Source organism: Canis aureus, chromosome 12 (assembly GCF_053574225.1).
Source record: "Canis aureus isolate CA01 chromosome 12, VMU_Caureus_v.1.0, whole genome shotgun sequence".
Taxonomy (NCBI): Eukaryota; Metazoa; Chordata; class Mammalia; order Carnivora; family Canidae; genus Canis; species Canis aureus.
Window position 1 is genome coordinate 64800383 of NC_135622.1, and position 11453 is coordinate 64811835.

General features: G+C 59.4%; 1 protein-coding gene across 1 annotated transcript; it reads left to right on the plus strand.

The window, feature by feature from the left end:
* Positions 1-4351: 4351 nt before the first annotated feature.
* ALKAL2 (ALK and LTK ligand 2) lies at positions 4352-9883 on the plus strand. The gene is made up of 5 exons (XM_077916012.1): positions 4352-4637; positions 5924-5977; positions 6055-6135; positions 8466-8531; positions 9262-9883. Exons 1-4 carry the CDS (start codon positions 4352-4354, stop codon positions 8528-8530), a joined length of 486 nt encoding a protein of 161 aa, XP_077772138.1. The 3' UTR covers position 8531; positions 9262-9883.
* The last annotated feature ends 1570 nt before the right edge of the window (positions 9884-11453 follow it).

Sequence of the window (11453 nt, forward strand, 5' to 3'; positions counted from 1 at the left end):
ACCACTACCCCGAGAGGTCACAGTGACGGTCCTCGGGGACCTCCTCCACAGCGAGGTCCTGCCTGACATCTCTCTTCCTAAATGCTCCCGACACCTGCTAGTGCATTTCCCGTGAGCTAATAATGTGTCAAATAGCAGCAATAACAGAACTGATGAAAGCTAGATATTCAGTAACATTTCTTTATAGCACATAAAATCATCCTTTATGGAAGGTGGTAGTTTTTCTCTCTAATGAGATCTTAGATTGGTAAATGATCACCGTAACGGTTGAACTAATATAACAATTCATGTAAAAACATGTAGTTAATATCTATTTTAGAAGTCGTGGGAAGTAGTTAATAATCATCTCAAATAAAATGTATACTTTGCAGGAAGAAAGAGAATGCATAATAATTGAAACACTGGCACTTTATACTGTTCATATATTGAAAAAAAATAACTTGCCCATCTCACAACATAAATCTACGTTAAAGGTGGGTTAAACACAACTTTTCCCTCTCTTGTTTGTTTTCCTTCTAGGATACATAGTTTTCTCAAAAAGGAAACAAAACTAAATCAAATCTAGCAGAAATCACTTTTGCCAATAATACTCAGAATATAGTGTTGCTATCTTATCGGTTTTGGATCCTTCGTAGAAATAGAAAGTTGTTCTTTTACTAAAGTAGGGGATTAAATTATTTAGGATGAATATATCGTCTCTTCTTGCATGAAGACAGATGAGCAACTCCCAGTGACTGTTTTCGTGAGTTACCTTCAGCTCTCCGTAGGAATACCGCATTTTCTATTTTTTGACTTATTTGGTAGCAATCAGAATCGTATACTTGAACCTTCCAGTTCAACTGCCTGGTTCCACGGGAAGGGAGTGGGGAGCCGAAGGCCCGTCAGGCACACCTTGGGATTTCCAGGTAAGCCAGTCTGCCTACGCGTGGCTTCGCCTTCACCTGCGTGGATCGCTGGAGCCGGTGAGAACGCGCCGCAGGAGGGGCCACCGGGCCCACGGAACCGCACGCGGCTGGCGCCTGGAGAGCGGGCTCGGTGCACTGCTCATCAAGTGGACAAAGTCTGTGAAGATGGTTTATTCAGAAGGGGTGGCTCCTGGACTTACTTCAGCGCAGAGCTTTGCAGAAAGGGGCGGAGGAGAGCGTGACTGTGGGCCCATAGAGCCCGGCCTCCTGAAGCCCAGCTCCGGCCAGTGGCAGGTGCGCGCTGCCCTCCATGCACGTGAGGACCGGGCGAGCCGTCGGTGGCGGGAGGGGGGCGCCCAGGAGACCCGCCAGACTCGGGGGAGCCCGCATGGTTGGCCAGTTAAGAGATCCTTTGGTCTTTCCCCTTAAAAAGGAAAAAGGACCACAAGAGGAAAAAGGACAATATTATCACTAGCAAGGCTTCCTTGGTCGGTGGAACTTGGGGAGGGGGTATAGTTCTAACCGGTGTCTTTCAGACAAATCTAAGTTGTTAAAATTAAGTTTTTATTTGTAATTGAAGTACAGTTGACATATGATACTAGTGTCCGGGGTGCAACACACTGATCTTACGTGACCTGGACTGGAAACGCTCACCGACAGCGTGGCCGTGTGTGTCCCGCTCAGAGCACGCGGGCGGTTGACGCGCTCCTGCGCGGTAGCTGCTGCCTGTCGGTGGGACCCTGTACCCCTCACCCTCCTCGGTGCATCCTGTCCCCCTGGTTCTGGAAAAGAGTAATTCCAAGGGAAGAATTAGGCTACCCTCTTGTTTTCCTTTTTTACTGGATCGGTATTGTTTTTGCAAAAGCAGTTTTTCCAGGATGTTTTACAACGGAAGTTCCCCATAGCCCTGTTGGGCAGGAGGGGCCCCTGCCGCGGGGCCACTGCTGGGCGCCCACCGGGCCGGGAGGCTTGTCACTAGGCGGTGCCTCCACTGGAGCTCACCCGCCTCGGGGAGGGGAAGGGAGCAAACCCCACTCCAAACGCCTGGGGCTGCGGGGAGAACTGCCCCTGCATGGTGGTGGCCCTCCTGCTGGGACGAGGTGCTCACGCGGAATGCCACCGGATCCTTTTAAAGAGAGCACAGTGTAAACACGGCCCCCAAAAGGTGTGTGTGTGTGGGGAGGACCACGGGGCGGGGGGGTCACATCATAGTATCTGCTATCTCGGCGCTTCGTGTTCCTTGGAAACAGCTAGGGAGACAGAGACAGAGAGACAGAGACAAAGACAGAGACAGAGACACAGAGAGACACAGAGCAGAGAGACAGAGAGACACAGAGCAGAGAGACACAGAGTCAGAGAGACAGCAGAGACAGAGAGAAACACAGAGCAGAGAGACACACAGAGCAGAGAGACATAGAGACACAGAGACATAGAGACACAGAGTCAGAGAGACACAGAGTCAGAGAGACAGCAGAGGGACAGAAAGATAGAGAGACACAGAGCAGTGAGACAGAGAGACGGAGACAGAGCAGAGACAGAGACAGAGAGACACGCATGGCCAGAGACCGCGGGGCGAGATCTCCGGCTGGCCCTGCCGCCCAGGCCTGGTCCCGGAAGCCCTCGCAGCGCCGCAGCCCTGCCTTCTGGAGCGGGGCCGGGAGCACCTTTCCCAATCACATCCCCGACTTGGAGGGCGGCCAGCTCTTGCCCAGAAAGCGCCAATAAAATGGGAAAGCGCGCGATTGATTGATAATACATTTTACAAGAAAAAAAAAATGGCAAAGGAGATGATACGCTGTTGCAGCCTCGCAAATGCGCTGCCCGAATCCCGGGCACCGACACTTTGGGAAATGCGGCCTCGGGGGGCGGTGCCCGGGGCTGGGGGGGCGGGGGTCCCCGGGGCGGGGGGTCCCCGGGGCAGGGCAGGGGCGTCCGCGGGGCCGCGGGCCTGGGGGCCGTCCTGGGCGGCGCGGGGCTCCCCGAACCCGACTCTAATCGACTTATTAAATGCCGAGGCAATCAGGCGGCTCCTTTTTTAATAGCCCAAGATCTACATTTAGACAAAAACAGATCTGAGTTCCTGGTAAAGGCGTTTCTTCTCATCCTGTCACAAGTGACAGGAACGGAGGGAAACAGAACGAGGGAGAGGAGGGGGAGGGGGAGGGGGAGGGGGAGGGGAGGCGGGATGACGGAGCAGGAGGCGGGGAGGGAGGCAGGGCGGGGGCGGGCGGGCGGCAGGGGGAGGGGGCGGCGGGGCGGGGGGGCTGGCGGGGATCCGCGCGGGCCTCGAACACCCGAGCGGCTGCTAATTAAAGCCCGCGGAGCCCTCGGGGACCGGCCTGACGTCGGCGGGCGCGGGGATAAGAGGCGGCGGCGCCCGGCCCGTCCCCGTCCCCGGCCCCGGCCCCGTCCCCGGCCCCGGCCCCGGCCCCGTCCCCGGCCCCGTCCGGTCCCCGCTGCGGCGCTGCGCTCCGGCCGGCGCGGGCCATGGACTAGCGGGGCCAGGACGCCGCGCTCCCCGCCGGCCCGACGCGCAGGTGCCCCGCGCAGGTGTGAGCCGCTGCCCCGCCGCGGCGCCAAGGTTCTGGGGGGGGCGGGGGCGCGGGGGTCCTAAGGGGTCCGGGGGGTCCGGGGTGCGGGTCCCGGGGGCGGGGGCGTCCGGCACACAAAGGCGGCGCTGGAAACTTGAGCGCAGCCGCCCGGCGGGGCGCGGCCCCCACCCACTCACGGGGAGCGCGGGGCCGCGGGGTCGGGGTCGGGGCCGGGCAGGGGCAGGGGCAGGTCGGGCGCGGGCAGGACCCCGCGGGGCGCCCCCTCCCCTCCCCTCCCGCCGGGGCCCCGCTCGCCGCGCGGCTCGGAAGGTGAAGAAAGTTGTGCCGAGGCCGCGCGCAGCCAAGTGCAGGCGGCGGGGCCGTCTCCCCGAAACTTGGAAAGGTCGGCGGGGGCGCGGGGGGCCCTGGACCGGGTGGCGGGGACCGGCCGGGGGGCGCGGGGACTGGGTGGCGAGGAGGGGCGCGGGGGGCGCAGGAGGCGCGGGGACCAGGCGGCGGGGAGGGGCGCAGAGCCGGGGGCGCGGGGACCCAGTGGCGGGGCCGGGGCGGCGGGGAGGGGCGCAGGGGGCGCGGCGGGGCGCGGGGCCGGGGGGGGGAGGGGGGGCGCGAGGCGGCGGGTGGCGGAGACCGGGCGGGGGGTCCTGGGCCGGGCGGGGGTCGGGGGCCCAGTGGCGGGGCCGGGGCGCGGGGAGGGTCGGGGGGGGCGCGGGGAGGGCGCGCGGGGCGGCGGGTGGCGGGGGCCGGGCGGGGGCGGGGACCTGGGCCGGGCGTGGGGCCCGGGGACCCAGTGGCGGGGCCGGGGCGCGGGGCGAGGGCCGGCGTCCTTGGAGCCCCCGCCCGCCCCGACCCGCGCCGGTCCCCGCAGGCCGCGCCGCCCGCCGCGAGGAGCGCAGGATGCGCGGCCCGGGGCTCCCGCCGCTGGGGCTCCCGCCGCTGGGGCCGCCGCTGGGGCTGCTGCTGGCGCTGCTGCTGGTGCTGGGGGCGGCGCGGCCCGGGGGCACGGAGCCCGGGCAGGCGGCCGCGGGGCGCTCGCTGCTGCGGCTCGTCGTGGAGATCCTGCAGGAGCTCAGGAAGGCGCACGCGGGAGAGGCCAAGCGGCTGCACGGCCCGGGCCTGGGCCGCCGGGAGCTGTCGGAGTCGGACGGCGCGGGGCGCTCCCTCCCCGAGGAGCAGAGGGTCGGTGAGTCCCCCCCGAGGGCGCCCGCGGGGACGGGCCCTGGGACTCGCGCTGCCTGGGGAAACGCGTCTGTCTTAGCAACATAGAACCATGCCGACTGTTTGCAAAAAAAGAAAAAAAAAAAAGAGGCGATTTTTATTTTAAAGAACGAAGAAAATGGGAGGTGGGTGAATGGGGAGGCCTGGCCTAGCGCCGTCCCCACACTACCGGGCCCCCAAGCGGTTACCTGGGTCCGGCGCTTTGGCACAGAGCTGTCAGCTGTTATTTTGGAAATGGAAATATTTTCAGCAAAGCACTTTCAACTGAGACAGAAACGTTTCGGGGCCGCCCCCCTCGCCCCCCCCCCCCCGCCCGTGGCCGAGCCTTCCCAGAGTGGGTGCCTCCTGGGAAATGTCCAAGGAAAGTAGGAGAGCTTTTAATGCTTTCCTGACACAATTAGGTCAAATGTGATAAGGTCAGTTTTATACAGACTGACACTCAGGAGACGTCTGAGCCGCACAAGTGAGTGAGGTTCACAGGAGACAGGCCCTCCTGAGACGAGGAGTCTTTGTGGCCAGGGAAGGCGCGTGCACACGTAGCCCCAGCAAAGTGAGCATCCAGAACGAGCAAGTGGAAAATGGTTACAGGTGACTGCAAAAAAAAAAAAAAAAAAAGAAAAAAGCAAGCACAAAGCCTGGAATCAGAGGAGGTCTGTGGGAGCCCTGCTAGTTCCCAAGTAGAAAGACAATTGTCATTCGGGAATCTCACTTTAAAACCAGGTAATTGTCTATTTGCATGCATGCACACCAGCCTTCATAACAGGTGGTTGTGAAGGCATTTAATCCGTTTTCTAAATATAGACCTAGAAAAAAAAGCAGTTTTATAACGATTTTTTGTTTGTTTGAAGCATTGGGTTTTCATTCTAAGACTTTGAGAGCTTGTGGGATCTGCCTACCAAGCTGCCCAAAATGCAAATGTCTGTCCACACGCGCACATGCACACACACAGCCCTTCACCCTTACGTGACTTCACAGTCGCTGTCTTCGTGCCAGTGGCAGAGACAAGTAGTACTGAAGCTCTGGGAAGAGCTAATATTCTGTCTGAATAAAAATGTGCTCCCGATGACGAACCTTCACATTATGTCCCATACAACGGTCGCAGGGGCTCCAGCCTGTTGTACTTAGTGCGTTGCCGCGTGGCTAATGCAGGGTCTCCAAAGTCTTTCTTTGACATTCCTTCCGATCTCACGGAAAAAAAAAAAAATGCTTCTAGCAAGCCAAGCGAGAATTAACCTCTTTCCCTTCAAACAGAAATTGTTCCTCGAGATCTGAGGATGAAGGACAAGTTTCTAAAGCACCTTACAGGTGAGTGTCCTCATCCCGTTACCTGCGTCCGGGTCCCACATCGTGCGAGCACTCACCATCGGCTTCCTTCGTTGCAGGCCCCCTTTATTTCAGTCCCAAGTGCAGCAAACACTTCCACAGGCTGTACCACAACACCAGGGACTGCACCGTCCCCGCATGTAAGTGCGCCGTCCCCGCGGCCTCCCGCTCGCCCCCCTGGCTCCCGCCTGCCCATACGCACTCCCTCCTAACGATGCAGCGAGGGTCAGGGTGACCAGACCGCAGCAGAAGGCGGCTGCGTTCTGCAGCAGCTAGTGCCAAATGGAAAATTATTTACATTCGCTGGAATTAATCATGTCTTGGAGTGGGCCGAGCTCCTCCATTCACATTCTTGTTCTGTTTATGAATTCTGGCCTGATGTCGTCTATATTTGTATCTGCTCAATATGACAAACAAGCATCAAGAATGAGTTGCTAGGATGACTACCGCGCACTGGAATGGTCTGGGGTGGACCGAGTCTGCGGGCCGGGGCCCCCCAGCCTCCCTGGACGCGGCTCCCCCGCTCGGCCTCACCGCCGACCTGGAAACGCACACCTCCCCTCAGTCCAGCCTCAGCACAGCGTTCTGATGGTTTCTCTGTAACAGAACGTATTTTATTTCCCTAAAGCGGCTGCTGTGCTCTTCATAAAACGTGTAGTGCTGGCAGGTGACACGCTAGCTGGAGTGACAGTGGTTAGAGCCCCAAACCCATTTATTTGTGACTTTTATCTCACGGGAGGCCCACAGGAGGGACGCTAGCATCCTGCCAGCTGCCTTCGGGGACCGTCCACACCAGGCTGCCCTGCCCTGATTTAAAAAAAAAAAAAAAAGAAAAAAATCAGCCACTTTATATGAAGTGCAAGTTTTTCTGCTGAGGCAGCAGAGTTGCCCCCAAATCGCCGCCGCTGCCGTGTGTGCGGCTCCTTGTACAGATGTGTGGTGAAGGTGGCCGGGGACACGGAGCTGGGTGCCCACCTGGGGGCCCTCGCCACGCGGCTCAGCCCTGGGAGGCCGCCGCACACACGTCCCACAGAGCTGATTTTATTTTGCGAGCTCTGCTGTGGCCCACCAGGTCGTCCATGCCCAGTGCACCTGGCACGTAGCTGTTTCCCGCTTCTGTCTGAGAGTTAATCATCATTCCAGGGGCCAGAGCCCCTTCTCATGTTTATTGTTTCAATGTGCACATATATATATATATATGTATTTTTTTTTAAGATTTTATTTATTTACTCATGAGAGACAGAGAGAGAGGCAGAGACACAGGCAGAGGGAGAAGTGGGCTCCATGCAGGGGGCCTGATGCAGGACTCGATCCCGGGTCTCCATGGCAAACTGCTAGAACCTGGGGCGTCAGCACTGAAAGGCGCCAGCCCCCACCCCCCGCGGTGTGGTCCCCAGGGGGCCGTGCGAGAGCAGGAGTCTGACGTCTCCCCAGACTCCCCGGACCAGGTTAGGGGTGGGGAACACATGGTCGCGTGGACTCCTGCAAACAGCAGCGCTTACCCTGCCCCCCTGCACCTGGGCGTCCGATGGACAGTCTGGGGGAGCCGCCTCCCGAAGTAGTGGGGCCACCGGGGGGACGGAGGAACTGTCAGGAATCCAGGTGACCGGCCTCCGGCTCTTGGAGCTCTTTCTCCCCCTTTGCACACAAACTATCACGTCCCCTAAATATTTAGGGGAGCTGTTTGCAGGAGCAGGATTAGCAGCTTGTCTAACGTGCCGGTGAACCCGCCGTCGTCAGTCTGCTCGTTCATTCGGAATTTCAGTCAAGGGCATGGCCTCCTACGTAGGACTCGGAGGCTCTTGAGCAGCAGACCGCAGCAACTCACGCTCTGCGGTAGCTTTCCACAGGACCCGCTGCAGAGGCTACTCGTGGCCACGAGCACCAGGCCTCACTGGGGTTCCCTGAGGTAGCCAGCGTGGAATACTTTAATAGGAAATTGGGTGAGATGGCGAGGAAAGTCCATCCGGACTGAGGAATTACCTGCTGCCTTGCGCCATCCACCCAGGTTTTTTTTTTTTTTTTTTTTTTAAAGACTGTATTTATTTATTCATGAGAGACAGAGAGAGGCAGAGACCCAGGCCGAGGGAGGAGCAGTCTCCCTGCGGGGACCCCGATGCGGAACTCGATCCCGGGACCCCGGGGTCACGCCCTGAGCCCTGCACGTGCCCCCCAACCAGGTCTTTCTGCTCTGACTCGATTGCTGACCCGTTTCCTTAGACCTTCTCGCAGGGTCCTGTGTGGGGCCAACCTGGGGGGGGGCCTGCGTGCAGCCTCCCCACACGGCCTGCAGTCGCGTGGCACCGCGGCCCCTGGAGAACCGCGGGTCGGCAGATCATGGGCCCCCGTGCCCGGCCAGGCTCCACAGGGCTCCCGGGGTTCGGGGCACCTGAAGAGGGAGGGCGCAGGCGGCTCCTTGGGGGGCAGCCTGGGGCGGCCACCGCGCTGAGGCCCCGCTGTTCCACCACAGACTACAAGCGATGCGCCCGGCTCCTGACCCGGCTGGCTGTCAGCCCCGCGTGCGTGGACGGATGAGGTAAGCCGGACACAGTCGGCACACCAAGGCCCGCGGGCCTCTGGACACACTCGGTCTCCGGCTCCCGGGCCTGCTCTGCGGGAGGCTGACACCCCCAGAACCCGCGGGCACCCACGGGAGCGCCCCGTCCCACGCTCGCCCGGTGCCCAGGTGCAGGCCTGCGGCCCGGGGCCACACGTCCGGGAGTCCCCGCGGCCCTGGGGCTGCAAGTCCTGAGCTGGGCTTGAAGGCCACACCTGGGCGGGCGACGGGGGCCAGAGCGGCAGCGGCTCCCACGGGCCCGCCCGCGCTCACCTGGCTCCCTGTGGTCCCGGAGCGCCCACCCCGTCCACGCAACGCGGCCCTGCCCACGCGCACGAGGGCAGGCGCCCAGGCCGCGGGATGACCCTTCCCACGGCCTGGGCGCCCTGCTCGGAGAACGCAGGCTGTTCTCGGCTGTGGGTCTCGCCCACGCGCAACGGAGGGAGAAAGGCCGGGGGCGGGTTGTCGGGGTCGCCGGGGTCGCAAGGCCGTGGCCTGGAGGGAGGACCCGCGCGCACCTGGGGGGGGGGAGGTGGGCGTGTCCCTATGGCAGGTGGCAGCCTGGCCAGGTGTCCCTGCGCAGAGCCCCTGTGACACAGGCACCTGCGACCCTGGGCTCTGACCCGGGAGGCCACATAATTTGACATTCGATTCTCTTTGAAAATTGCTAAGAGAGCGCAGACTCACAAACCACATGTGTGTTTTTCAGCGGTGAGCAGAACACAGGACCCCGAGCCCATGACCCACGAGAAGTGCCTTGAGGACCAACGGGAACGGAGCCTGCCGCCCGCGTGCACACGTCGCCTCCACAAGAGATTTATTTTTGCAGACAGACTCTCCTTTACCCTGAGTTTTGTGGCTGCTGACCCTGTTGGCAGACAGTCCGTGAGCACATCGGAGGGCGATGCTTGCCGGGCGTGATTTTGGGGGAAGAAGCAGACGCTCCACACTTGAGGCGTAGTGCGCTGGAAAATGACAAAGCTACTTCATTTTCCTGATTAGGTGAAATCTCAAAGAGTATTTCTTTAGAAACATAGAGTCTGAAACTATATTTTCATATAGCATATGGTATGATTTAATATTTTTGTTACTTTTACAATCAAATTCCCAGAGTATTATTTGGAACTGCATGAATAAACAAACAAACAAACAAAAAAAACCCCACAAAATAACCACCTTGTCATGGTTTAGAGGCAGTGGAGTGTGAGTCTGTGAGTGTATCCGGGCTGACGTCGCTCGTCCCTTGTATGATAAGTGTAAGATAGCATCCGGATGCTGTGCAATATGTAAATGCTGTACATAAAACAAGTAATAAATGTTTGTTATAATGACGTCTCGAAAGCGACTCTTTACTTCCCACGAGCTCACCAGTGAAGGACGCGGACGTCCTTACGCTGCCAGAGCGTCCCGGAATGAAGAGGCATAAACACGGAAAAGGGGAAGGCCATGAATTCTTGGAAAGGACAATTAAATGGGTTTTTATTAAAGGAGCTGCTAGGTTGTAATGGTGGCCTGTCCCAAGGCAGAGCCTGAAACGGTGGCAAATATTTAAACGAGGCCATGTCCATGTTTCCCCGAGTCCGAGGTCCGGCGAGGCCGGGAAGTAGCACTGCGGAGCAGCCCGGACGCTCAGAGGCCGTGTGCCCGGAACATCCGACCGCGTGTGGCCCAGAGTTCTGCCCGCAGGAGCTGCAGCCCGGATGCGGCTGCGAGGACGGGGGGGACGGGACTCGAGGAGGAGCCTGGGTCCGTCCCTGAGCCACGGGTGCAGACCGCGGGGTACAGGTGACAGGGACGGACTCAGGACCCGAAGGACAGCGTGATGCCACCCTGGGGTCCGCAAGCAACGGCCGCATGAGGAGGAGGGAGCGTGACCCTGAAGTGCGCGCAGTCCTACTTGCAAGGCTGCCTCTCCCACTGCCGTTCTCTTCGGAGCCACCCCCGGGGCCTGGCCTGTGGAGCCGCAAGGCCCCTACATGCCTGAGGAAGACTCGTGGGGAAATGCCCAGGGACACACGGCTGGCGGGGAGGGGGCAAGGCCACCCTGCTCCTGCCCCTGGGCTCCCACCCCGCCCGCCCAGACACCAGGGGCGCCGCTGCTGCTCCTCTACTCTCCCGTCCCAACCCCTGAGCAAGGGTCCACGCAGGCTCTGGATGAAGAGGGACCTGTGCCAGGGGTTCTCCAGGGTTCCAGCCCCAGCTGTGCCCTGGGTGGAGACCGGGAGCCGCGCCCGAGGACACGGCCAGGGACACAGGTCAGGGGCCGGCCGGGACACGTGAGGCTGCAGGGCCCAAACTTCCTGCACAAAGAAGCGGGAGCAACGTACTGGTTTTATCGCTTTATTTCCTAACGTGCACATACAACACCGCAGGTCGTCTGAAAGGAGGGTGGAAGGCATTATTTTCTGACTCTTCACTTATCAATAAAAAAGCAGGTGGACACATACTTCTTGGTTGCATTCTTATTAATTTCCCCAGTTTATTTTGAAAATCATTTTTCTGCCATATACCCGTATGAATTTTTTTTTAATGATTTTATTTATTCATGAGAGACTCAGAGAAAGGCGGAGACACAGGCAAAGGGGTAAGCAGGCTTCCTGCAGGGAGCCCGATGCGGGACTCGATCCAGGGACCCCGGGGTCACGCCCTGAGCCGAAGGGAGATGCTCGATCGCTGAGCACCCCCAGGGGCCCCCTGTGTGAATTTTAGTTATCACAAAGTGCACAGAAATGACCTGTTTTGTCTATAGATTAATCACCCATCAAAGGATACTTAATGTATCAATACTTAAGTATTCCAACATGAAAGAACTTTCTGCAAATTTGTAACTTTTTCCCACCTAAGCTAACCTGTACTTGACATCTGGGTCCCACAGGCATCCCTCATGCGGTCGGTCGGAGA

Excerpts from the sequence above, each read along its gene's own strand:
- ALKAL2 (XM_077916012.1), top strand. The coding sequence starts at position 4,352 with ATGCGCGGCCCGGGGCTCCCGCCGCTGGGGCTCCCGCCGCTGGGGCCG. Across the intron at positions 5,978-6,054 it reads GTTTCTAAAGCACCTTACAG|GCCCCCTTTATTTCAGTCCC; the intron begins GTGAGTGTCCTC and ends CCTTCGTTGCAG. Across the intron at positions 6,136-8,465 it reads GGACTGCACCGTCCCCGCAT|ACTACAAGCGATGCGCCCGG; the intron begins GTAAGTGCGCCG and ends GTTCCACCACAG.